The following is a 27,889-nucleotide window of genomic DNA, read 5'->3' on the forward strand; positions in this document are numbered from 1 at the left end:
TGTATCTCAATATCATGAAAAATTACCTCAAATATTTGAATTAAATCTCTAAAAGGAAGTGTGCTGTTTCTGACCACTCCAAGCGTCAGGACGTAGCTTGTTAACTTATTTAAATGTTCATTCAGATCCAAAAAGTCTCTGTTTACTCTCCTCTACCTGACATCCAGACTCACTTTGAGTATAAAAGCCACCTGTTCTGAACTCACAGTGATGGAAACCTTAAGATAAAGGAAACATAACCATCACAGTGCTGTGCTGTCTTCACTGCTTTTAATTCTTTTGGCACTGAAAAGTAATTACCTTCAGATGACGACTTTGATGTTTGTAAAGCTGCAGTGTCAGACCCGAACATGAAGAAGGTTCACGTGTTGCGATAGAAATCTCAGAGCTTACCTAACACCACTGAACAGACAGTTTGAGGAAGAAAACAAAAGAATGACAACATTCAGAGGTCAGAGCCTGTAATTCACTTCCTCTTTCAGTTGGAGCATTAACAGGAAAAACGTTTCACCATCATGTGTTGGGAAATGTGAAGCCACAGAAATAGTTACACAAGCATGCTCGAGAGGAGGAAGGAGAGCCGGGGCACCGCTGAGAGACAAAATATTTTAAATCTTCTAAACTGAAACCTCTGACATCAGACTGACATCTGCAGAAACAGGATGCTGTCAGAGGGTTTTCAGGCTGTTCAGAAGAATTAAACATCTGGTCTTCAGTTTCTGTTGGAAACACAGAAACTGCCAGACTGGAAGTTCAAACTACTGGAACATCTGGTGATCCAAACAGCTGTTTGTTACTAGAGTACAGCCTCAGATGCTCTACATGTACAGCTTTGAGGTTGAGATCTGTGGACTCATTTGTCGCTTTTAAAAAACAGCTAAAAACTCATCTTTTTAAACTTTCTTTTGGTAAATTTTTTGTTTTTATGTTTAAGCTTCTGTGAAGCACTTTGTGATTTTTATCTTGAAAGGTGCTATACAAATAAAATTTTACTTACTTACAAACTGAGGCCTGCTGGAGGACAACCAGCATCACCTGCAGGCCAGGTGATTTATTTTTTACTCTTCTGTGACTGAAGCTTCCAGATCTTTCTCTCACTGTGCATTGAATACAAAGCTGTAGAGGAGTCACAACTTATGTTCAACAATCAAATGTTATAAGGGAGGAATGGTTCATCGATCTTCTCAAAAAAGCTTAATGTGTTTGTATTTAATCATAATAATAAAATGTAATTTCTGAGCAGAAATGAGCAGAAAATGAGCCAGAATGTCAGAAATGAGAGGTTTATTTCACAGCACAGAGTTACAGTAATAACCATCATCGCCGCATGAACACATGTTATTGATCAGGTGGCAGGTAAGGCACACAGGTGATCTGATGGCACAATCAATAATCAATTAGATAAAAATGTCATTGAGGCTGGGTCACATGGTTCATCAGATGTTTTAAACATTTTTTTTATTAAATATTAAAGTTTGTGAAATGCTCAAACATCTTTAGTGAGTCTTAGCTTATTTTAAGAGTTCCTAAACTTTATAAAAGAGTTTTAAAAACAGTGATATGAGACCAGAGGGTTCGGCCTCAAAGGATTTAAATACACTGTTTTAAATGTTTTAATATCAGGTTTAATATCTAAAATATTAGGAATGGGTCCAGTTCCTGTAGACAACCAGTTTCTAGTAGAATTAATTTGATTTATTAGTCTGCCTGCCTATTGAGCCCACTTTTGAGTTCTTGAACTCTTGCTGTCTAGTTTTTATATTTTACTCCTGACTGCTGGGGTGGAGCCTCCACAATTTTGTTGTGCATGTACAATGACAGTAAAGGGCTATGCTATTCTACTGTATTCAAACATTTGACACACAGCATGTAATTAATTAACTAGCATCTGAGACTGTAAACTCCTCAGGAAAGAGTTTACTGAGCTCAGATCAGAGGAGTTTACCCCTGTTGTCAGTAGAAAGAATGGAGTTTTAAGATAGCTCAGCACTGAGAGCTGAAGTCCACCTTTGTGTTCTCTCTCGAGGAGTTAGAGATATTTAAACTCTGCACCAGGACAAGCTGCACAAACACATCTTCATTTAGATTAGCTTACTTTTACTCCAGGTAGCAAAAGTGGGTTATGGTAGCTGGTTAGCAGTAGCAGTAGCATGGTATTGGCTAGCAGCCATGTCAGTGTTCCATCACTATAGCTAATACAGGCTGTTAGCATTAGTACTAACTCCTGCAGTTAGAAAAGTGGAGGTTTTTTCCCATCTTCTCTGGCGTGAATGACATCATCACACCTGATTGGATGGTTCAGTTCAGACCATCCTGTATCTGTTTGGGTTCTGCTGGATTTAATCCATCAAGCTGCTCTGATGACTAACTTCTAAGGAAACATTAGAGGTCAGCTGATTTCAGACTAAGACATCCTGTTTCTGCTCGTGGGTAGTTTTTATGAATCAGTTTTAAAAAGTTAATAAATGTAATTGTTTCTCTCCACCTGGACTGTTTACCTGCACTAAACCAGACTCTCCTCAGGTCAACTCGACAGTTTGCAGTTTTAAACATATCATCCCTGCCTGCGTCCAGGTGGGTTTAAAGACCTCTGACAGGTGAGACAGAAAGTCTGACCGCCTCAGGTCCAGGTGAGTCCCAGTCCTCCGGACACCATCAGCTGCTCCAGGTCCCTGTCTTCCTGTCGCTCCTGCAGTCTCTGCTCCTCCAGCAGGGACACCAGAGAGTCTCTCTGCTCAACCACCTCCAGCATCTCCTCCAGGATCAGACGCTCCTCAGCCAGCTGCTCCTCGTCCTTCAGGTGGTCTGCATGCGCGTGGGAACACACACACACACACACACACACACACACACACACACACACACACACACACACACACACGTGATCATCACACAGAAACACACAGGTGAGCAGGTGAGCTTGAGCTCTGATCTTGTCTGTGTTACCGTCCACAGCCATCCTCTCTCGGAGCTCCTGCTGCAGGCGACTCTGCCGGTCCTCCAGCTCCAGCTCTCGGGCGCTGAAACACAGCCAGAACCATCACACCCCAGGAATCTGCCCAGGTGAGAGGTCAAAGGTCACATACTCACAAGATCATGAGCTCAGCTTCATATCGGACCAGAGCGTTCTTCTGCTGGACCAGCTGGAACCACTGCTGCATCAGCGGCGGATTATCCAGTTTCCCGAGCCCTACACAGAAAACCGGGTTCAGCGCCGCATAATACCTGCTGTATATGTACTCCACAGGTAACCGGATATGTGAACTGACCTCCCAGGTGAAGCTCCATGTCTGCGCTTTGGCTGGATTCTCCCCAGTAATCTAACAGAAACACAAGCACAGGTGGATTAAAGTAGAAGCACACCTGAGTTCAGGTAGAACCAAGTAAGTTCAGGTATTCTTTTGGCCTGTATTTTCAGTACCTGCTTCTCCCCTCAGAGCTTTCTCCACCATCACTCCTCTCTCCTCCAGCTGCCTCTGTTTCTCTTCCACCTGCTGCAGCTGCCTCTGGATCATCTAAGACACAGAACGCATCATCAGGTAATCTCACCTGAACTCAGGTAACCTCAGCTGGACACAGGTAACCTCACCTGGGCCTTGTGGAGTCTTTTCAGTTCTTCCTGTTTGGCCTGTCTCCTTGCGGCTCTCTGAACCCGTCGCGTGATTCTGGTGTCCAGGTCATCGTCGTCATCCTCACGCTCCCTCTGGAACATGGTTTCCTTCACGCTCAAACTGGATGCCTCCTTCGGCTGGACCACGACCCCCACCACCTCCGTGGGGCAGGAAGACTGGCCGTCAGAGTCCTGTAGCGGGACTCTGTCTTTTAGGGGGCGTCTCTGAAACAGCAGTGCGTAAGCATCAGGACAGGAAGTGAAACTGCTGGACCACCACAACCCTCAGAGGATCAGGTGTGTGTACCTTGATGGCGTATGATCGTTTGAAAGCCAGAGCGTGAGGAACGTATGGCGGCTGATTGCAGGAAGAAGAAACACGGAGGACAGAAAACAGTCAAACTGATAGACGAGACGCGAATCTACGTCCATTTAAGTCTCGGGTAGTTTCAACAAGTCGGTATGTCGGTCGAGTTTAAAGTCAGTCTGGTCATTGTGTGTCAGGTGATACCTCCTGGTTCTCCTCCTCCTCGATGGCAACCCTCTGAATTTCATTGGTCAGGTCAAGCAACTCCAAACGCAGCTGCAAAAGAAGACTTCAGGTGAGAGACCCAGTCTAGGTGTTAGTCTGACCCCTATCCTTATCCCTTAGTGAGTCTGGGTATGATTTAGGTCTCAGATTGGTTGGAATAATGCTGAACTCTGATTGGTCGGAGTGCTTACGTTGTTTTGGGGCTTCGGGGAACATCTCTGCAACACGGTGGATGAATCAAGATCTGACACCTCTGCTCTCACATCTGGACAAAGAAGGTACAGGTATTACATCATCACAGTGACATCACACTGACTAAAGGTGTTGTTATTATGGTCACCTGTGAATCTCTGACTGGCTGTTTTCTCCTTCGCCCTCTCTGCAGGTAAAGTCCCACCCCCCTTCTTCTTCTGCTCATTCTTGTTTCCAGAAAACACAGTCTTTAATAGATTTCTGGCTCCAACCCCTCCCAGCTCCATCTCCCCAGGGGGAGGAGCCTCTCTGAGCATCTTAAAGAGGAGAGCCCTGCCCCCAGGCTGCAGGGGGGGGAAGAGGAGTCTAGGGGGGAGGCTATGAGCGTCTCGCCGTCTCGTCGTCCTCCTCTTCCTCCTAAATGTCCCTGGGTCCTCCTCTGACCCCTCCCCTTTCTCTTGCAGGAGGAGGGGCCTATTTTGCGGCAGTTCAGGTGTGATGTTGTCAAATGAGCCCCGCCCACTGGCAGCAGGTGTCTCCATGACAATGGCAGGTTTGAGTGGCGCTCTGGCTCCATCCTCAATGTGAGGGGAGTCAGGTGTGGTGATGAAGGAGGCTGTGCTGGCGGTGGTGGCGACAGGGTGTGGAGTCACAGATGAGTTCATGGAAGAGGTGGAGTCAGGCTGAACAGGTGTGTCAGAGCTGTAAGGAGCAAGCTCCGCCTCTGAAGGGAGGAGATAGTGTATGAAATAATGTGTATATGCACTCTGTACACACACACACACACACACACACACACCTTTTACTATTAATGTTTATTGATGTGAATGAATGTGAGGCAGCGAGAGTAAAGATTAGAACGACGGCCTTTAGAAGCAGCAGCTGAGCTCACAACGAAAAGGAAGCTGACTTTGAACTTTGTGTCACACACTCATCAGGTCAGTGTTTGAGTTTTAATAACTTCCTGTCCCCGTCCTCTGATCCTCGCATGGAGCACTGCTGTCCTTTCATTCCATTTTTAATGAAATTAGAATTTAAATTTTGCTGTTGTTACACACACACACACACACACACGCACAGAGTTAAACATTCATGTTAAACACGGTGGTTATTCTAAAATCTGAGGTTTTATAAAAGGAGTTTGGTTAGCAGGTTCAGGTAGGTGCTACCTGTCTCCTCCTCTAACAGGAGCCATAAGCCCGAACGGCGCTCCATCTCCCAGGGGTCGTACTCCCCCTCTACCAGCAGGGGGAGACAGACAACAGCACATCTCAAACTCAAGACCCCTACTTCACACCCAAAAACTCACAAAGACTTTAACTCACCATCGCTGGACTCCATGCCACTGCCTTCCTCCTCCTCCTCCTCCTCCTCCTCCTGGACTTTCAGGTAAAGCTGCAGCGTTTCTCTCGATGAAGATCTCGTCTCGTCTGAGGTTACACAGCCTCCTCCCTCTGCCTCCTCCTCCATATCTGACTCTGAACTGAAAACAGGAAACATAAAACAGTTGGGATGGAGGACCAACACTGCCAACCAAACAAACTAAATTCACTTTAATTTGTTTGGTGAAGCACAGCCACAATGATTAAAAAAATTAGAGCCATAGCTAGATTGATTAAATATTTACAGATTAGACTAGAATTTTTTTTTAAAAAGGCAACATTTTAAATTCAAAAGTCAAAACTATTTTAAAAAAATCCTACAAACATTTAAAATTTTGTGGGGTCTAAATACACAAATATAACATAAATTTTTTAAAAACAACTTCCCTTTTATTGTAATCTTTATTTTGATGTAAACATTTAAGTTTCTTTATTAATTCGTACTTTTCACACCACAAAATATTTCATATTGAAGTTTTTACAGTAAAACGTGTGTGACCTCCAGCTCTTTACATCCAAGACATGTTTACTGACCCCCGTATAGAGCGGTGATTCCCAGCATTCAGCAGAAAGGCTGAAGCATTATTAAAGCCAAGGCTGTTTTTTTCTATTTCCTGAGGATACCGACCTTCTGGACCTGGACCCTGTCTGATTGTCGGTGCTCAGGTTGAATAGGTTCAGGACCTCCTCGGAAACCTCCTCCAGCTCCTCCTGTAGCTCCACCTCTGAGCACCGGTGCCAGATTTCCAGCTCGATCCTCTCCGGCGTCGCCGCCATTAGAGAAGCAGCTGCCAACACACCAACGCAGCCACACACACACACAGACACACACAGACACACAGACACACTAAAGCCCACATCGATTCCTGTTTAAGGAGCGCGCTCAGTGTGAACACGTATGGACACTGAAAGCACACACACAGGTGAAGCTAGCTCACCTGAGGATGGTCGGCGGCCTGCTGAGATCAGAGAGTCAGACAGAGATGGCGCCGAGCTCTGGGACCCCTTCAAAGACAAAGATATGCGTTTATTTATTAGTCCTGTAATTATTCCAACTCTAAAACTCAAAGTTTTCAGTAACTCTGATTCTAAATTAAATTTACAAAAATAGTTTTTTTCACATTCTTTTTCTAAAATGAGTTTAGCAGATGAACTTTATTAAATCATTATTAGAATCATTATCTTTATTTTTCAAAGGCGAAATATTTGCTATTTAGGATTTAAAGGTTGAAAAAAACTTATACAGGTGATTGAAGAAAGGTCTAGTTTTCCTTTTGTCATTATTTCTTCTGTTAATGTGTGTTTTTATTATTTTTGAACTGAACATTTCTGGCATGATCGATCTTCCGTACTGACTCGCTAAACAGTGATGATCCTGAACAGCTTACCTGCCGTGAACAGAAACACCTGAACTGATCGGTTCCACAGGCAGGTAGCTGCTCCTGTCAGAACTCCATTCAAGGTCAAGCCACACAACACCACCACCACCACCCTGACCTCCAACTAAAATTACCACCTAAAGAGCATCTGATGACCTGTTCTACCTTCCAGGGCTTGAACTAATAAATTGCCCACACCTGCAGGTCAGGTGCACACAGATAATATCACAATGAAAGTAAAAGTGGTTCTTACGATTGACGTTCGGTGTGACGTAGCTCTGTCAGATGGCGTCGGCCTCTTCCTCACGGCTTGAGCACTTAGGTGACATTCGGAGCGTTGCATGCAGTAAAACCTCCCTGAGACACAGAGGACGACAGACAGGATGTCAGGACAGGTGTGTGTCTCACACACACAGGTATCTCACACAGAGAGATGTGGAGCGTATCTTGCAGCCCTCGTCTCTGAAGGCTTCCCAAAATTTATGTTTTTATAGCAACCTTCACACCGACTCCCGCCTCGACTTCAAACTCATCGGTCATGTGATCACTGTGCTCTCATTGGCTGCTGAGCTGCAGAATTCAGCTGTCAGACCCACAATAGACATTTTGTGTGGTTAAAAATGTGGTGTGGAAACGTGTGGCGGCGAGGCTCGGGGCTCCGATCACATGACACCACCACCTGACAGTAATCAGAGTACTGCAGTGATGGGCAGAAAAATCAGAGCGAGTCTGCAGGGCAGGTTGTGTGTTGCTGGGGTCAAACATTTTCTCCCCACTCATGAATCGGCAGATCTGAGACTCAGACACTAATCAGATTGTTTTTGATACACGATTATGAGTCTGCTAACGAGTTACAGAAGTACGGAGGTGAGGGCGGACCTATGTCTCTGAAGGTTTCTGTTGCTTTTTCATTTATGAAATCTATCTTGCAAATAAAATGACTTCAAACTACAGGTGGCCTGATGCACAGCAGGGGGTCTGGGCTTCATCAGCTGTTCATTACTCGGTCCACTCAGACACTCAGGGGGTCCTTCTTCCACCCACAGCCATGGGAGAACCACCTGTTACCCTTCCGTACACGTTTATGGACCGAGTCTCAGGTGAGTCTGGGTCCAAGTAGGTAGTCCACATGAAAACACATTCAGACTGTGAGAGCCAGGGGCGGAGCGTGGGGGTGGCTTACTGGGCTTAAGCCCGGGTTGTTTTTTCAGAAGCCCGGGGTCTTTTGGAGTGTAATTTTTTCATAGTTAGATGCCTGGCTGACAACTGTATAAAACAAAAAGTACACACAATATTCGAAGCACATAGTGCACACTGTGGGAATTTACGACTGTGCGTGAATCCCCCCTGATATTGGTATGATCCGAGCTCAGGCACTAAGCAACTGAGCGAGGGGGCGAGGCAGCTGCTGCCTGTGAGTGCGCTGTTGGAGAAACGGAGCCAGCCATACTAAGGAGAGCTTAAGTTTGAGCAGGTACCAAAGCAAATCATTCGTACCGTACAAATAATGTAAATATGACGGTGAATCACGAAAGATTGATATCAAATTGATCACTTGACCAATATTACGTTACTTGCTCTTCAAGTCAATCAACAAATGGCGAAATGAAAAGCCAAACAACAACAATGCTGTTTCTTTAGAGAGTCTTAGCTTACGTGTGTTTATTTCATATTTTCTGTTCTTACCCTCCCCGACTAAATCGGTTTCAGTTATGTACTGAAATATAAGAATGGACATTAGAGGGTTCTTTCAAAGAAAAAACTCGGGTAAATGTTATTTTATATATCATGCTTCAGTATATTTCTGTATATTTCTATGCAAAACAAGAGGGATTTCAGTACACAGCAGGATATTCACATTTGTAACCAGATATTTACACTTTAGGGAGAAAACATAAAACATTTTTACTGTACAACATCAATTTAGAGTAAAGCTTTGTTTTAGATAAATATTGAAATATATTTTGAATTAGTTAAATGTCAGAATAAAGAGAGAGAGATCTGTCTATTTTTATCACTTTCATCAAATTTAGGAGCACATGTACACTAAGTTTGTTAATTAATAAAAAAAACTCCAGACGATTCCATTGTGAGCTGAAGAAGCTTCTGATAGGTTAGTAGAGTCCATGTGAGTAAACTGGTGGCACAGCTGTGGACGCATATAAGGCAAAACACAGAGCCTGTTTCTTTGACATGGGAAAATCAAGAGATGTCAACCAAAACACCAGGAAAAGAACTGTGGAGCTCCATAAGTGTGGCTCAGTTTTGCATACAATTTGGTGCCATTTACAATTAAGAAATACAGATAGTTTCTCTCTTTACTCTTAAAGTTAACAAATATGTTTTTTTATATTTATCAATCTAAAAAAATAAACATTTAGTCTGATTTGATGTTACAATTAAAAAAGTGTTTTTATCTGAAGAGTGTGTAAATATGTGGTTTCAACTGTATATTTGATGATTGTCAGCACAAAGAGGGAGAGAGAGGAACAGAGAGGGAGATGGAGAATGAGGACAGAACAGAGATGAACAAGAGCAGGTGAGACACACATGTTAGTCAAATGGTTGTTTACCAAAAGTATCACCGTATCATAGGTACTCATGTATCTCGTACCTAGTGTTTCTTTTTAGGTTTGTTATTTTTCAAATTTTACATTTATTAAGTTTTGCAGGCTTGTTTGCACAACAAAGCTAAATAATTATATAAACTTTTCTCAATCTAAATAGTTTACTTTGGTAGAATTAAAAAATAAGTGTAGTGCAGGTCTATGATGATTTTTAGTGCTACTATAGTTCTGATTCTGGTTCTGTCTTGGTTAAATCCCAAGTAGTCCTGATTTTGAACTGTTGTAGTCCTGTTTTAATTCTGGATCAGTTCTGGGTCTGGTTGAATTGGGGTTTAGTCCTCGTGTCTTGATACAGCCCTGACCTTGTTCTGCCTTGCTGCTTAATTAAAAAACTAGCTTAAGGTGTCCTGCATATGTGATATATATTTTTTTCCTATATGAAGTCATTCTTTTTTGAACAAAACTCAAAACAGAGCCTATTAATCTTTCAGTCATTTCTACCCCCCCCCCCCAAAAAAATAAAAAAAATAAAAAATCCCACATGCATACTACCCTCTTGGGCTAAGCCCCAGGTGTTTCAAATGTCTGGCTCCGCCTCTGGTGAGAGCAGAACTTGAGCTCATGGTACGGTTACAGATCTTCATCGGGAGGCCAGATCTGGCCCACTGGCCAATGTTTGAGTCTGCAGAGAACTGCTGACTGCTGAACAACACAGCACTGTTCTCTGCATCAAGCTGCCCGTTTATAAGGCCGTTTCCATTTTTATCCCCAAAGATCCAAATATACCGCGGAGACTGACACAGGTTCCCCCCACACACATTAACGGTCTTCAAAAACAAACAAATTTATCTGCAAATGAGGCCGTTTTATCTTTTCTTCTCTGGTTTCTGATTGGATCTTTTTATTTGATGTCACACTGCTCCCTGTTTTTGTTGCTCATTGTCCAATGAAGCTACAGATTCGACTGTGAACTTTATTTATCTGTGTCCTGGACACAGAGAGGCTTTATCCTCCACTTAGTCATGAGTCTGATATCGTCTGATACCACGCCTCAGGAATGAGACCGATGAGTTCAGCTCTGTCACTCAGGTTTAATCTAACGTTCTGTCACTGCCACAACCCTGTTTGTGATGTCATCACCCTGACACCAGGGCCATCAATAGAAGTTTTTCAGTGTGTGGGTTGAGAAAGTCCATATCAACTCTGTCTCTTATGGTCTCATCTCAAAGTCAGACATCTGTTTTCTCTCCTGGAGGTCAGGGTCAAACTGGAGGTTTATTCTGAGGGTCAATGGCGATGATCTGCTCAGGGAGACTCTAAAAATGTGTTTCATGACTGTGAGGTCATTGTTTGTCCCCACAGAAGGAAAGTGAACACCTCTCTTTTTTCCTGCTGAACATGGAAACCTGTTAAAACCTAAACCCCAACAGCAGAGAAGGGTGGAGGAGGGGGGGTGTGAGTTTACTGACTGGTGTGCTGGTCATATGTGTACGAGGCCAGGCGGAGGGGACTGCTGCAGGAACCACACTGGAAGCAGCTGCGATGGAAGAACAAGCCCTCTGCACTGAGACGCTCCATCACATAAACCCTCTGCTTACAGAAGAAACAGACGTGACTGCAGCTGGCAGAGACCTGCGGGGACACACACAGCAACAGATGGAGGAAAGGTTAAAGGAAAGGAAGTGAAAGTGGAGGAAAGGAAACAAAGCTGGGATGGAAGGAAAGGTGACAGACTAAAAAGCTAAAAGAAAGGAGACATTAGGACATGAAGAATGAAAGAAATGAAGAAACCACAAGAAAAAAGAAACGAGGAAAAGAAGTCTCAGCAAACTGAATTCCATCATCAGTTGGGCAGAGTTATCAGCTGATTTATCACAACATCTTCTTCACTTCAGCTGATTGAAACAAAGTCAAAGAGCCGAAGGGAACAAGGCGCAGAATACTGAAGCAGTCTTACCCCACCACCGTCCTCCTGACTCTGCATACGACTGGTTATCTGCTCAGCCAGTGAGCTCACGCCACCCGTGTACATTTGAAGGCACTTTGATCAGACAGACAGACAGACAGACAGACACAGACACATTACAGCCACAGACCATGGGCCTCATTTATGAACCATATCTTTTCATCTGCAGTTAACCTGTGCAGTGAGCTGAAAATGAACTCCATATATTCACTTTTAATATCCAGGAAAGACGGTGAGACCTGAACCCTGACATCATCTGCCTCAAAGGACATATGTTTGTACAGGATGATATTTAGCTCAAACTTGTAACATACACTTGGTAGCTGGTTCGGTTGTTTTGTTTTGCACTCAAGTGCAATTACTGTGTTCACACCTGCACAAACAAACTGTGCAGACAGGCTGAATAAACCAGAGGTTGATTTAAACTGACTAAACACTGCAGGTGTGAAAACAACCTTAGCTGACCATGACCCAAGGGTCAGGGTCGGGGTTAGGGTAAGGGAAGGAAATGTGAGGGTGAGACTGTTAAAGAAGGGAAGGAAGATGCTGGTGTGGAAGTAACTTCTGTTTCCAAAAGTTTGTTTTTTGATCCACACACCTGAGTGTGAAGAAACTAACACCAGTAGAGACCCCTTTAGATTTACACTATGCAGTTGTTATAAATGAGGCCCTTGATCCACCACTGAGAGTGATAGGATATCAAGTGCTTTTTACCAGCATCACGTTCAGCGTTATGGTGTTTAAGCAGGAATTTTCACATGTGACCTGATACCATCTCATCTGATTAGTTCTCCACGTCTCCAGGATTTATTTAGTGTCTTTGTGTTTGTACTCTTTGGAGTGAAATATTGGGGTTAGTTTTATATCAAAGCTGGCAGCAACATCTGAGGCATGACAGTAACTCCAGCTTCTTCACCCTGATCAGGGTTTATGGCCATGATACATCTGAGCTGTGGGACATCCTACCGTTCAGGACCAGGTGAATCTTCAAGGAGATCTAACTTGTTTTCAGCGATGGGGCAGCCAGAGGAGAGGAAAATAAACCCTGCTTGTGATGCTGGTTGAAAACACAGCGGCAGATGGAGGGAAAGTCCAGCCGCACAAAGTGCTCAGTCAGCAAACACATCAGAGCTGCAGGCTGATCTGAGAACAGCTCCTCTGCTCAATAGGAGCCATTCATGAGCCTCACTTTGTTATTGATCACATGAAGCAGGCGATCGGTACAGCCCTGCAGGACTCAACGATCCACTGAGGATGTTCAGGCTGACGAGCACGAGTGCAGCCGGGGGACATCGAGGCCCGAACAAACCAGAGCACTACGGGAGGAGGGGTATACGTTCAGCACACAAACACACCAAAACCCATCAGAGATACCTGTTCAGGTACTTGCTCAGGCACCTGTTCGTCCCCATCGAGAACTGCCTGAGCCTTGAGCTTCTGTTTGAATCGAAAACTCATCTGCTCCTGCTGAAGAGTTCGTTTTTTCTGGCAGAGACAGCAGACGTTATTCCATCTGCAGTCTGGACTCTGCAGAAACTGTGACGATGCAGGAGGCTAGAACCAAAACCTGAACCAATCGGTGATGTCTACCGCACACCATAGAGAAATCGTCTTTAAAGGGTCTCAATTCAAACCGAAAACTCAATTTGGTTCGTAGTTACATCGTAGTCCAGCACATGAATCCATGAGAAAGAAACTTCTCACAAACCAAACTAACATCTGTGTGATTCACATGAGGAACTCAGAAGTATCAACAAACAGCAAAAAGGGAAATTATCTATTTATTTTAACCATCCAGCCACCTGCATCCTCTTAAATGAGTCTTTAAAGTGAAAATGTAGTTTATCAGTACTCCAACATGTCTCATCTGTCTCTACTGGCTTCTACTGGTCTTTACCGGCCTCCATGATGACAAGTGAACTGGAGATGCAGTCGGCTGACTTTCTGCTGGTTGGGAGGCTGGAGGGAGGCTGGATAGCTCCCCCTGCTGGTTAACACAGGGTGTTTGCGTTTATAGAAACATTAATACTACACACATCATGTCCACAACCCCTATTTGACCATCAGAAATCAATATGATTGATCAGAAATCAGCACGCTCTCACTTGTCGACGGAAATCAGCAGCAGCAGAAGAAGATGTCCTGCAGGTAGATGAACTTTCATGCAGCTTTGCCTGTAGCTGATTGGCCATCAAACGAACTCTGGACCGACTGGCCCCACCCACAAACTCCTCCTCAAACGACTGGCTCTCAACATCACCATTCAGGTCACATGACTGCAAAACAAAATATCCATTAAAAAAAAATCAGGTCATAGTCATCAGAGGAAAGTCAGTTGCCAAACAGTAGTGAGTTTCCTGAGGTGGCTTCTCCCACAGACAGTGACATCAGCGGCTCCACCTTTGGCCCTGACACTGTGCTGGTGTCAGCTTTGTGGCATCCTCGCCGTCAGTGGTGTGGTGTGTAAATGAGCAAAGAGGCCGCATCCATCAGTCCAGACTGAAGAGAGAAAGAGTGGCCAGCTCAGGCCCTGGTGATGGAAGCTTCTCCACCTGAGTCACATGGCGTACAGAGACTGAAAAGGGTCATCAGAGTGAAAAAGAAGCTTTTGTCTTCAGTTGTGAGTCTTGATGAATTAAAGAAAAGTCTTCATCTGAACCCGACCCTGAACTACATAAGACGAAGAAAATGGCCGGACAGCCGGACTGCTCACCATCTCCAATCTGAATGTCTAACGCTCTCTGTCCTTCAATGTCTGGTTCTGGTTGAAGATCTGAATAATTTAACATGAGCTGAGTTTGAAGTGAAGTGTGGACACTGACCTCCTGCTGCTCTCGACTCCGCTGACTGGTCTTCCTCTTTTTACCCAATGCCCCCCCATGCTCCTGCAGATACCATAAATTATTACCATCTTTAATTTCACACAGATGACTGCAGGTATGAGGAGGTGGAACTACGCTACCTTTGGGTTTCTCTTCCTGGACAAACTGGTTCCCAGTCGGCTGAGGAGGGAGGCGGGAGCGATGAGAGCTGATCGCAGGTCAGTGATGTGCCTCAGGCAGCCTGAAACAAACATGTTGGATTACCACGTCTTTTTTATCAGCCCTTTTCCAGTAGAATGGCTGATCGGGAGCAGTTTGCAGCCTCACCCATAGGGGGCGGCGAGTCTTTGAGCAGTTGGTAAAACTGGCTCAGGTACATAACCATCGACAGAGAGTCCGGCTCTTCCACAGACGACATTTCCTCCACCGTCATCAATGGAGAAATCCCAAACTCTCGTTCAGCCACATCAAAGCCGAGTCGAGTGTTTTCTTCCACTGACGACTCGTCCAGAGAGTCAAAGTCTCTGAGGAGAGGCAGGAGTCAACTCAGACCTCAGAAGAAGCAAAACTCTCACCTTTAAAGGACCATTCCTCTCTAAACTCCATGAACAAATGTTTATGACCTTGCAGTTCTATCTTTTAAATTATTCATGTGTAAATGTGCATGAGTGAAGCACAGAAGGTTGATATACTGTAGTAAACTTTCTGTTATTTAGAAGTTGTTGACTTTTGCACCATATTCTTTCACTGCTCTTGAAGCTTGTTTTATTGATGATGAAGTTTTCTCACATAATGACACAGGAAGTTGTTTCTGACAGGACATGAATCTCTTTGTTCAGTCCGACAGGATGTCTCACAACACAGTTTGTCCCTCTGGATTCTGAGTACCGTATTTTTCGGACTATAAGGTGCCCTGGATTATAAGGCGCATTATGCAAAAAAAAAAAGTCAGATAAGTCCAATTTTGATTCATTAATGTTGAATTCTCTGGCAGCTGCTCTATTCCCGTGTTGTTGCAGTATATTAATGACTAACCTCGTATTGTGGATGGATTATCTCAGTTGTTCTCCTGACTGAACTTTGGTCCGTTTACAGCATCCTGCCATGCGATTGCATTTGTCCCTAACCATCGGGAACCCTCACGTTAACTTTTATTGAGTGGAAAAAAGTTAGCGTTCTTCCTCCAGCTTCACTGTGTTTATGTTATGTTAACATAGCTGTGTCGCTAGCGATCACGTAACACGTCATTATATACCAGCTAGTCCAACTTCAGTAACCCTACAAACGTCACTGCTGTGTAGTTTTCTGTCTTCATTTATGTTGGAAGTGGTAGCAGAGCTGTACCTTTTATTTTTTTCAGAAATCTCTCAGTCAGAACATGCTATATCATGTTTAGGTGGAAACTATCGAGCTAACTTCCTGCTAACTTCTAACTCTGTTAAATTTAATAAATTCTGTCTTCATGGATGCCTGGACGTTAAACTTAATTGTTACACCTGGTAAAGCAGCAATGCTGATCATTTTATTAAAGATGAAAGAATTTAGACAGTTTTTAACTCTCAGTGACGCCACAGTGTTCGTTTGACTTTGGGACCTGAAGCAGACGGAGTTTTGGACCCAGATTACTACGTGAGGCTCCTTACTACGGTAGCCCTAATACCCCGGTGCGGCTTTGTAGCTTACCAAAGTGGTACTAAAACATTTTTTGACAAATTTTTGAGCGCCATGTACCACATATAATCGGTTCGAGGTTAGTAAGCACAACCAGAATTCATACATAAGGCACACCGGATTGTAAGGCGCACTGTTGATTTTTGTGAAAATTAAAGGATTTTAAGTGCGCCTTATAGTGCGGAAAATACGGTAGGTCTGAGTGAACTTTTCAAAAGTCATGTGACTAAAAGTCATGTGACTAAAAACCCAAACACAGAGTGATGGAAACTGTCCTCAGAGCAGTTTTAACTAAAAGTAATTACATCAGATCAGATCGGTATCGGTGGATAAGAGCACACAGGGCGAGGCCACTCCTCCAGGAAGTAGTCAGGTCAGTAACATTAACGCCATGGTAACCACAAGTCTGTTCCTGACACCAAGTCAGCAGCTGATTGGATCGAGAGAAGGATTCTGTGAGAAGAGACAGAAAGAGAGAGGGGACCAGTCAAATGAAATCCTCAGAGCATTTTTAAACAGGAAGTTGAATATCCTTCCTCAGCTGCTGCTCTTCAGCTGAAGGCTTAGGCTTTCCAAGGAGGTTTGTCAGATCTTCTATTTGTCAGATCTGTTCCTGAAAATGATGTAATGAAGTTCATCAAGGCTTTTATACACACACATAAAAGTTTTTATATATTATATAAAAATTTTATATATATATATATATATATATATATATATATATATATATATATATATATATATAAATTTTTTTTTAGAAGCTGAGAATCATGCACAGTGTTGGGACAGAGAGGCATCAGGTCAGACTGTGAACTAAAAAACTTCACTCTAACATTCATCAATCACACTGTAGTTAAAAAAACAAAACAAAAAAACATCTTCAGAGTAAAGTTATCCCACCCTGTCTGAGGTATCTGGGGGAGGGGAGCCGGATGATATCACTGCAGTCTGTGGTTAGCCCCACCTCTTCTCCTGTGTCAACCAGGTGCCTCACCTGAAGACAAAAAAAATATCCCTTCATGCAGGAGCAGCTCTTACTTGTTTATTGATTCAGCTTTAAATTCTTCAGTCCAACCAAACATCATCAAAAGAGACAAAAAAGCCCTTCCCTCTCTGTGTTTACCTGGGCAGGTGTGATGGTCAAAAGGCTGGTGTTCATGTATCTTGTTGTTGGATCTACAGAGAACAGAGTGATGTTCTTTTGCATGTTCTCTGGAGTCGTCTGAGGGAGGAGACGGTACAAACTCTCTCTGTAGGAAAGACACACAAACAGACATAATGTGGCCAGGTGTGAGAGAACAGCAGATGTATCCTGTCCAGGTGTGTCTTCACCTCTCAGCCAGGACATCCAGTGGAGCTGCGCCCTGAGCCCAACTTCGTATCATCCAAGCCGAATCCAGAGCTGCCAGAAACCCTCGAGCGACTCCCGTCCCCATCGGCCAGAAGGGCTGCAAAAAGACAGGAAGACTCTGTAATTAATCAAGGTATCTCACTTCCAGCAGCCTGTTTACCTCCACCGGTCTCACCTCCAATAGGCTGTCTCCAACCAGTGTGACCAGCAGCTGGTGTCCGTGGCGTTGGCGAACCATAGCAGCGTTCTCTGATGCATACATGCAGGTGAAGTCGAACATGGCAACATCAGGCTGACCATAGTGATTCATGGCAAAGTCCAGAGTTGGCAGCTGGTGATTGGTGGAGAAGTCTGCAGCCTCACGGGCATATGCCTGCAATGCATTCTGGTCAACGTTCCCTCGAGAGAGGAGCAGCTCTGTGTCTGCAAAATCCTAAAGAAAAACAACAAAGGCATCTACTATTAATTCAGGCTTTTGTGAGTTTGTTTGAGGAGTGTGACTTCACGCAGAATTACTCCACAACTGCCAGCCACCTCAATGTGGTGGAAAGGTTTTTATGTTCCCAGTGACCCTGAGAGCTATGAATACCTTGCCCTGAAATAAAAAACCAAAGCCCCCTTGATAGGTTTGTAGCTTGAACCCATCCGCTGGAACGTTGAAGACAATATAATTACACTGCAAAGCAAGACACGAGTAGGCAAGGTTCTTCATGTTTCTCGTGCACGGGAGAGAACCGGACAGGCGCCGTTCCTTCGCTTGACCCCAGTTCAGGGTAACTATCTTCAGAACTCTCTGGAAGGCTTCCAGACGTACCTGGTAAACCCAAACAGGTGGTGAAGGTGAATTGGAAATCCCATGTAAATGAGGGTTTTCACTCTCACCTCCAGGAGAATTTGTCATGTATCCTTGGATAAGGAGGGGGCAGTGAGCCATGTTCAAAAACCTTGCAGATGTGAACAGATGTGGGCCACAGCCATTCTTTCTAGTTGACCTCTGGGTCTGCTGAAAAGCAGATAGGTGCCAGGAAGCTAGAAAGAGCTGTGGTTTTGACAGTCAAAATCAAAACAGTGTGGAAGGAGTTTAGAGAGGCCATGGAGAAGGACTACTGACAAGAGTAAAGAAAGTCTGAAGACTCAGAAGAAGCATTTTCATTGGAGAGGCTACTGGGGTGGTTAAGAAGCTCCCAGAGAGCAAGATGCAAGTTTTGGATGAGATTCACCTCGAAATGCTAAAATTATTCAACAGCAATGGCGTGGGTTCATTACTCAGCTCATGGACGGAGGGATGGATAGAGAATGACTCCAGGTGTGTGTGTGTGTGTGTGTGTGTGTTACCTGCAGAATTACTCCTTTTTCCAATAGACTCTGTTTCTTTGCCGTCATCACAAAATAGTGTGTGTCGTCTTTGTAGTACACAATATTCTCCAAGTTAATCCCTAAAACAGGCAGACACAGGTGAACATCACACACACCTAGAGTCTCTGAATGCAGACTCCAGGTGTGTGTCAACTTTTAGGAACAAACCAGTTTCCTGCCGTAGTTCCTGGAAAAACCTTTGGTTAAAGATGAATGCCACACCGCTGATCTCCTCCACTTTGGCCTCAGCTGTGGTGTTTCTGTTCTTGAAGTTTGCTGTGATGGCGATGGCAAGCTTCCCCCTGAACTCTTTACGCCTGAAACCTGTTCACACACACGGATATAGGACAACATGGTCAGGTACACAGTGTCCACATTTTAGAAAAGGGGTGTCGAACAGCACATAGTCCAGAGAAGTGTCATACCAGTCTGAAATGTTATAATGATGCTGTTTCTATATAGCAGTCATGGTTCAGATTTACAGGTGGATTAACCTCCATCAGACTGTGAGAAAAAGGCTTACACTGCAGTACTGATTCAAAAGTAGGTTACAACTTTCAGATGGACTGGAAGACACAAAAACCCTTAGAAGAACTGAAGTTGTTGTACCTGATGATTTTGATGTGCCTGACAGTGTTGTTGTACCTGACTATGTTGATGTACCTGATGATCTTGTTGTACTTGCCTATGATGCCCGATGATGTTGATTTACCTGATGATGCTGATGTACATGACTACTTTTTTTTATACCTGTTAGTGTTATTGTACCTGGCAGCGTGTTCCTGCGTCCATCTGCTCCGATTATTACATCAAACTCCAGCTGACTCACAGGGTGATTCTTTGGACTCACCTCCATTCTCCAGCCCAGCTCTGGACAGGTACATAGATACACAGAAAGTTGAGGAATCTACATTTTAAGTGCTTTTAGGACTGAAAGATAATTTCATACGTACTGTCTGTTTTTCATTTCTTTCGCTCACATATTCTGCAGCTCAGTTTATGACCCTGATGATGGCTACTATTCACCTGCTTCTGTGTTTTCTAATGAACATCAACAAGGTTACACCAATGATTTCTTTCAACACTTTCACTCTAGGTAAAATGTTGTCTGACTTCAGGCCTTATACCCCCATTGTCGTCAAAGGAGCTTGCAAAGAAAAGCGTCTGGACTTCTTTAAGTTACTTGAAGACGTTTCACCTCTCATCCAAGAAGCTTCTTCAGTTCTATGGTCAAATGGTGGAGAGTCCCAGATATAAACCTAGTGGGAGTAACCCCCCACAGAGGGACAAAAGGACCCCCTGATGATCCTCTAATCGCCTGAGCCAAGGTGTGAAACTGGGTGTGGGTCCCAATCAGCCAGAGTTTCGGGTGTGTTCATTGTGAAACCTGGCCCCACCTTATCATGCGAATTCCTGAGATCAGATGGCCCAGGATGTGAGTGGGCGTTAAGGCATCTGGGAAGGGATCTCAAAACTGGATTATAGATGGCAGAGAGTTGGTGTCGTAAACCACCGCCTCTGTTCAAAGATGATCGCTCACAGTGGACATAGATGGCTTCTTTCACTCCTCTTTCAAACCATCTGTCCTCTCTGTCCAAAATGTGAACATAGGCATCCTCGAAAGAGTGTCCTTTATCCTTAAGATGCAGATGGACTGCTGAGTCTTGTCCTGTGGAGGTGGCTCTTCTGTGTTGTGCCATGCGCTTGTGAAGTGGCTGTTTGGTCTCTCCAATGTAGAGGTCTGAGCATTCCTCGCTGCACTGTACAGCATACACCACATTGTTAAGTTTGTGTTTTGGCGTTTTGTCTTTCGGGTGAACCAGTTTTTGTCTGAGCATGTTGCTGGGTCTGAAATGCACTGGGATGTCATGCTTGGAGAAAACTCTCCTGAGTTTTTCTGATACACCGGCTACATAGGGGATGACAATGTTGTTGCGTCTGTCCTTCTTATCCTCCCTCGCTGGTGTCTGGTCTTCTTTTCTGTGCCTCTTTGCTGACTTTAAGAATGCCCATTTAGGATAGCCGCACGTTTTGAGTGCTTCCTTTACATGTGTGTGTTCCTTCTTTTTTCCTTCAGGCTTAGAGGGAACATGTTCTGCCCGGTGGTGTAGGGTCCTAATTACTCCAAGTTTGTGTTCCAAAGGGTGATGGGAGTCAAAGAGGAGGTACTGGTCTGTGTGTGTGGGCTTCTGGTAAACTTTGATGTTGAGGTTGCCGTTCTCTTCAATGTGCACAGCGCAGTCCAGGAAAGGCAAACAGTTGTCCTTTGTGTCTTCCCTGGTGAACTTGATGTTTTTATCCACAGAGTTAATGTGCGCAGTGAAGGATTCCACTTCCTGTGTCTTGATTTTGACCCAGGTGTCGTCTACATATCTGTATCAATGGCTGGGTACTCTTCCTTTGAAAGAGCCTTGGAGGACAGGACCAACTTCACACCTGATCAGATTTGCACACTGTTAGACCTCTGCCTCACCACTACATATTTCAAATACAACGAAGGCTTCTACAGACAAAAACATGGCTGTGCCATGGGCTCCCCCGTGTCACCTATTGTAGCCAACCTTTACATGGAGGAAGTGGAAAGGAAGGCTCTTGGCTCTTTCAAAGGAAGAGTACCCAGCCACTGGTACAGATATGTGGACGACACCTGGGTCAAAATCAAGACACAGGAAGTGGAATCCTTCACTGCGCACATTAACGCTGTGGATAAAAACATCAAGTTCACCAGGGAAGACACAAAGGACAACTGTTTGCCTTTCCTGGACTGCGCTGTGCACATTGAAGAGAACGGCAACCTCAACATCAAAGTTTACCAGAAGCCCACACACACGGACCAGTACCTCCTCTTTGACTCCCATCACCCTTTGGAACACAAACTTGGAGTAATCAGGACCCTACACCACCGGGCAGAACATGTTCCCTCTAAGCCTGAAGGAAAAAAGAAGGAACACACACATGTAAAGGAAGCACTCAAAACGTGCGGCTATCCTAAATGGGCGTTCTTAAAGTCAGCAAAGAGGCACAGAAAAGAAGACCAGACACCAGCGAGGGAGGATAAGAAGGACAGACGCAACAACATTGTCATCCCCTATGTAGCCGGTGTATCAGAAAAACTCAGGAGAGTTTTCTCCAAGCATGACATCCCAGTGCATTTCAGACCCAGCAACATGCTCAGACAAAAACTGGTTCACCCGAAAGACAAAACGCCAAAACACAGACTTAACAATGTGGTGTATGCTGTACAGTGCAGCGAGGAATGCTCAGACCTCTACATTGGAGAGACCAAACAGCCACTTCACAAGCGCATGGCACAACACAGAAGAGCCACCTCCACAGGACAAGACTCAGCAGTCCATCTGCATCTTAAGGATAAAGGACACTCTTTCGAGGATGCCTATGTTCACATTTTGGACAGAGAGGACAGATGGTTTGAAAGAGGAGTGAAAGAAGCCATCTATGTCCACTGTGAGCGACCATCTTTGAACAGAGGTGGGGGTTTACGACACCAACTCTCTGCCATCTATAATCCAGTTTTGAGATCCCTTCCCAGACGCCTTAACGCCCACTCACATCCTGGGCCATCTGATCTCAGGAATTCGCATGATAAGGTGGGGCCAGGTTTCACAATGAACTCACCCGAAACTCTGGCGATTGGGACCCACACCCAGTTTCACACCTTGGCTCAGGCGATTAGAGGATCATCAGGGGGTCCTTTTGTCCCTCTGTGGGGGGTTACTCCCACTAGGTTTATATCTGGGACTCTCCACCATTTGACCTTAGAACTGAAGAAGCTTCTTGGATGAGAGGTGAAACGTCTTCAAGTAACTTAAAGAAGTCCAGACGCTTTTCTTTGCAAGCTCCTTTGACTACGATGACCTGGATGACTGAGAACCTTCACAGACATACCCCCATTGTCACTTTGGCTGACAGTTTAACTCAGTTCGCATGTAAAAATTGCAACTGTGAGCTGTGAACACACTTCCGTTTTCTTCTAGCAATACATACAGCATTGTCTGGCTTTAATTATTCATACAGCCGCCCCTTTGTTCAAACTGTTAGGCCGTACTGTGTCTGTGCTGGTCCTCTGCTGGCTCCACCAGCTTTTTAAACTCCACATTGACATGAACTTCGACCCCCAGGAGCAGGGCGACCTTCAGCAGGACAAGCTGCAGTTGGCGAATACCTGCAGAGAGGAAACGGGAAGTGCTGACTAGATGGTTTGGCTGCTCTGATCAGACAGAAGCAGAATGCTGACTCACTGATGTGGTCGATGGAGCCGGCACAAAACCTTCCATAGAACTTTTTGGCTCCAAGGCCCCGCAGGTCGTGGATGGTGAAGGGCCATAAGTGGAGCACATTGTTCCTGGAGAAGGAGTCCCTCTTCTCCAGCAGCACCACTCGAGCTCCCATGAAGCTCAGCTCCACTGCTGTCCGCAGACCGCAAGGCCCTGCACCAATGATAACACACTGGCCAGCGAGAGAGGAGATAACAGACGATCAGACACATTCATCCCTTCTTTTTTTAAAACCTTAAAGTAAAGCCTTATATCAACAGTTCAAGGTCATATTACTTTAAGACCAAAGACCAAAAACCAAAATCTGTAAATGCTGTTTTAATTTCTCTGCCATGAACAGTCAATCTATGAAGTAGTAAGGTGTTCCTAATAAAATGACTGAGTAACATGTCTTAGTATGTTTGAACCAAAGCTCCTGCTGTATTTTTTTAAACACGTACAGTCACATCGCTGCAGGCTCGTGCCCTCTGGTACTCCTCCTGCGCCCCCCTCCGGTCCAGCTTGGCCCACAGACCATTCGCCCTCCAGTAGTTAAGGCGGCGTTTAATCGGTCGGTACAGTGGCCTTTCGGCAGTGCTCGGGTCCAGCTGCAGATGTTCACAAAGCTGGCTGAAGGAGCGCAGCGCCGCCCTGCAGGTTGATGCTGATACAAACTCATCAAACAGCTCCTGAGCTTGGCATTCTGGGAAAGACTGGTCTTCCATGGTGACCTCTGAGGCTGCAGGGCACCATGGGAAGGATGTCACCTGCTGATGATGTCACCTGTGATCTCCAGCTCGCTCTCTGTCTGGTGAAAGGACAAGAAGTGGAATTACAGACTATGATGCCTAATTAAGGATAAAAGCTAAAAATTTGAGGCGCTGTTTGTGAGGTTTGTGTCTTCCTGTGGCTCACCCCCAATTACAAATACGGATACAGCCTGAGAAAAGTACTTACTGATTCATGGTGATACTTAAAGTGCAGGTACCGGAAAACAAAGGAAAAACACTTGGATGCTTTAAAGGAAAGCAGAACTCTCACAATTTTTAAGTCCTGAGTACCTTTTCGTTATTTTAGAGGTACTTTGGAGTACTTCAGAGGTAGGTGGGAAAAGTTTCTCCCTCTCAGATTGTAGTTAATGCTACCATTAGTGTTTATATGGTGTTTTCCACAGATACAATTCACAAGAGTCAATGCTTCATAGAAAACAAATTTAAGATAACAGAACATTTAAAAAGTAGATAAAGAGACATCAGTAGTGGGTGCTTTTGGACTCTGTTTTATCGAGTAAGGAGTGAACGACAGCATTTCGAATTACCTGCAGATTTACTGAGTAAAGAAAACAGGAGCACATGAAAGCACCCTAAGCTCCTCTTTAGAAGCTACAAAGCTCAACTTAATGATGTCTCTCAGGTGGAAAAACAGGATTTAGTGAGGTGTGGGTATCGAAGTAGTGATAAGTATTGGGGTGACATTAGGAAAAACAAATATTGTTTATCATTTTGAAAATAAAGTCTAAATGTTGAGAAAAGTTGTTTCAAGAAAAACTGCTACAGCTGCTTCCCCTCTTAAATATGCCTCGTGTAGATGAGTCACTGAAACCAACTGATCAGCCGTGCTGTGATACAACATCTATCCTGTATACTGCACGAGGCTGTGACCATCGATGATCTCACATCTGTTGGATTTTGTGTAAAGCTGACCAACTCTTCAGCGTCGTCATGCTGATCGTGTCCCAGAGCTGAAATTCAAATCATTTTCTTCCTTTAACTAAAACTGATCCTGAAGTACGACCTCACTACCTCAGAGGCTACAGCAGCCGTGGCGCTTTGTCCTGAAACAGCTGTAATCTATACATTTTTCTGCTTTTTTTTCTTCCTAAGAATAGAATTATGTCTTTAATCTCAAAACTGTCACCAATATTTTTTTTTCTTAATGTGGTCTTAATACTCCTTTATACTTCTTTGTGTGAGACGCGATTTAAACCATTGTACCTGAAACGCTCACAGAGTCGGCTCAATCTGATGGTCAGCTGTGTCGCGTGCAGAGCTGAGGTCCAGTCGTGCATCCAACACGTTCTGAGCAAAGCGGTTTGGTGGAGTGCTTCCTGACAGTTAACAGTTAATTAAAGTTATTGTAAACGGGACATCAGCAACAGCGCTCTGGAATAAAGGAATCTGCTTCCGCTGCCGGGTGCACTTTGTAGTCGTGACAACCTGGACTTAAGGTGACAGAGCAGCTGAAGGGAAGGTGTGACGACCTGGATGGAGTCCAGACCCCCTGCTGATAAACTCCTGCTACACCGAGGCTGCGTTCACAGACACTCAGGCGACTGCTGAAAATAACACAGCAGCTCTACAGACATGGCACTGGAAATTAAAACTAGAAAACCCTTTTCCTTCAGCTCTGTTTGAATTTCAGAATAAAACATCAATAAATAATCCATAAACTATTTCAGCACATTAATCAATAAATATCTTTTAAAAGTGTTCACTGCAAAGACATCAAACCATTCAAACAGCAAAACCTCAGATCACTGGAACTGATCAGATTATTGATCATCATCTCAGAGTGAGTAAAATGATAATGATGTCTCTGTGCTGTAGTCACATGACCAGCCGTCAGCCTGAGTATGTGTTTGAAACAAAGAGGCTCACAGAGCATGGCTGTCAGTACCAAGCACCAACACGCACGTTTGTCTGCCTCTGTAAGGACCCTCAGTGACACGATGCTTTCATAACCTATACCGTCATGACCTCTGACCCCTGAGGTGAGAATAAACAACCTCACAAAGATAGAAAAACAGCAGCAGATCTGAGTGTGTTTCACTTTACTGGATTTAACACAGAGGAAAGTAATTGATTTATTTAGTCTATTGATTATCTGTGCTTCAGACGGACAGCTGAGGGTGAGACCACAGTTTGATGTAGATATTTCAAACTGACCAAAGAGACATCGAGCTGCTCGGTTTTCTTTCTCAAGATTCAGCACCGTCTTGTTCTTTATTCAGCTGAGTGTAAAACACGGTTACAGCAAACTCTGAATCTTTCTGCAGCCTTTTTATTTGCAGCTCAACTCTACAGCACTCAGAAAAACTCAATCCCACCACACACACACCTGTGACTCAAAAAATAAAAGTCTGCTTTTACTTCCTGTCTGCAGACTGAATGGAAACAGACAGAAATGTACTCACATGTCAGAGCTGCCAGCCGCCTGCTGCTCGCCTCCAACTGCTACTGCTCCCCAGCACACACTAATCCACTTTAATCACACAGACACAAGCCTGTCAGTGTGGTCAAATGTCCTCACAGTGTCTGAAACGTATAAAGCTGGTCAAACAGGCGCACTGACACACACAGTGTGTAGCTGAGGTCAGGGGGCGTTGTTAGATTGGGGCAAGCCCCGCCCCCTGACTGTCAGCCAGAGAGCGGATCCTGATGGTAATCTGTGAGTTAACAAGCTTAACGGGAGCTGGGCAGCAGCCTCAGATCATCTTTGTTATTGATGAAGTAGAGTTCATCACTGTGACATTCATCCCATCGCAAGGATCAAGCATGATTGGTCATGTGACCTCAGACTTCACAGGTGTAAATAACACCATCACTAATAATTAGCTCCACAGGTACAGAGACAGGAGCTCATGTGGGAACCTATCAGCAATCACGTGATCACTCAGACAAGGACTGCAGTGCAGAAACTGTCTTGACATCATCAGGTCTGTGTGAAGAATCTTAAATAACCCCGTTTGTCACCAAGCAGCTCTCTGTGTGACATCCTACGTTAAAGGCCACGTGAACGTCACATATCAAACCATCTTTTACTCTTAGACTGCTTACCTGAGATTTGAAGCCAAACCTCCACCATCATCAGCTAAAAGGCTGTGTGGCTGTTGTGGTCCTGAGAGTGTCAGGTAGATGTGACTTCATAAGCCTATGCAAAGAGGACACTGGACTTGCTCTTACTCTGGGTTTTCTATTTATTCAGGTACAAAGACAACATCACACCTCATTATCAACAGTGTGTTACGCAACTGCAACATTCAGGCCTCAGGGTTGGGGTGACTCTACTTGTTTTTCTTAGTTAACAAAAGACTAATCTACATTCCTACAACACAATGCTGTCAAAGTCTTTCTTCAAAAGTTCAAACAGGTATGTGATCATACAGTGGCAGCATTATTTTTTTTCTTATGGTAACTAAGAAATAAGAGCTTTTATTTCTAACTTAAAAAACAACAACAATAACAATTAAAAAACATAATTTTTTCTCATATAATGTTGTTATACAAAAACCACAAGTTTCATGTTATACTATCAATCATGGGGTTGAAAAATGTTCCTAGCCTACTCACATCTATATAAACATCTGTATGCCTCTCCTAGGCTGCTCTTACATCTGTAGATCTGCTGTCAATTCATGAATATAAAGTCATTTCTCATTGCCAGAATTGCTTTGTGGGAAAAAGCTGTGCTTTTCAGTCGACTGCTTGTTTTGTTATTGTTGTTTTCGGTTGTTTGTTGTTTTCCTTTTCTGTTGTAAAATATTTAAAACCTTTATTAAAAACTAAGTAATAAAAAAAAAGAAAAATGTTCCTAGGCTGTAAACAGCATGCAGCTAGTAAGAACCAACATGAGCAACATGAGTGAGGATGAGAACAGTTGAAGGACCTGCCTCAATATGCATACTTTTGCGTACTTGCAGTTTTAATTATGCAAGTACTCTTCCAGTTCAAAGTACAGTGGTCCCTTGCTATAACGCGGTTCACCTTTCGCAGCTTTTTAAAAAAATG

At 44.2% G+C, this 27,889-nt stretch overlaps 1 protein-coding gene across 11 annotated transcripts; it reads right to left on the reverse strand.

Moving 5' to 3' along the window:
* Positions 1-1,267: 1,267 nt before the first annotated feature.
* Positions 1,268-26,435, reverse strand: LOC113009139 (protein-methionine sulfoxide oxidase mical3b-like). Of its 11 annotated transcripts, none has more exons than XM_026147273.1 (35): positions 26,296-26,435; positions 23,564-23,906; positions 23,088-23,295; positions 22,895-23,011; positions 19,597-19,698; positions 18,997-19,152; positions 18,808-18,908; positions 17,648-17,905; positions 17,454-17,569; positions 17,245-17,371; positions 17,022-17,115; positions 16,427-16,574; positions 14,778-14,974; positions 14,591-14,691; positions 14,451-14,513; positions 13,734-13,904; positions 13,526-13,615; positions 13,003-13,113; positions 11,620-11,703; positions 11,132-11,294; positions 7,349-7,452; positions 6,655-6,721; positions 6,345-6,504; positions 5,660-5,817; positions 5,504-5,572; positions 4,483-5,058; positions 4,334-4,407; positions 4,122-4,193; positions 3,918-3,968; positions 3,590-3,835; positions 3,422-3,515; positions 3,270-3,320; positions 3,091-3,190; positions 2,947-3,020; positions 1,268-2,805 (listed from the first exon to the last, which is right to left on the reverse strand). In XM_026147273.1, exons 2-35 carry the CDS (start codon positions 23,825-23,827, stop codon positions 2,621-2,623), a joined length of 4,752 nt encoding a protein of 1,583 aa, XP_026003058.1. In that variant the 5' UTR covers positions 23,828-23,906; positions 26,296-26,435; the 3' UTR covers positions 1,268-2,620. The 11 variants fall into 11 exon arrangements, with proteins under 11 accessions (XP_026003058.1, XP_026003057.1, XP_026003061.1 ...); XM_026147272.1 differs by having other exon boundaries at positions 23,564-23,910; XM_026147276.1 differs by lacking the exon at positions 11,620-11,703 and having other exon boundaries at positions 23,564-23,910.
* Positions 26,436-27,889: the final 1,454 nt, after the last annotated feature.

Source organism: Astatotilapia calliptera, chromosome 17 (genome assembly GCF_900246225.1).
Source record: "Astatotilapia calliptera chromosome 17, fAstCal1.2, whole genome shotgun sequence".
NCBI lineage: Eukaryota > Metazoa > Chordata > Actinopteri > Cichliformes > Cichlidae > Astatotilapia > Astatotilapia calliptera.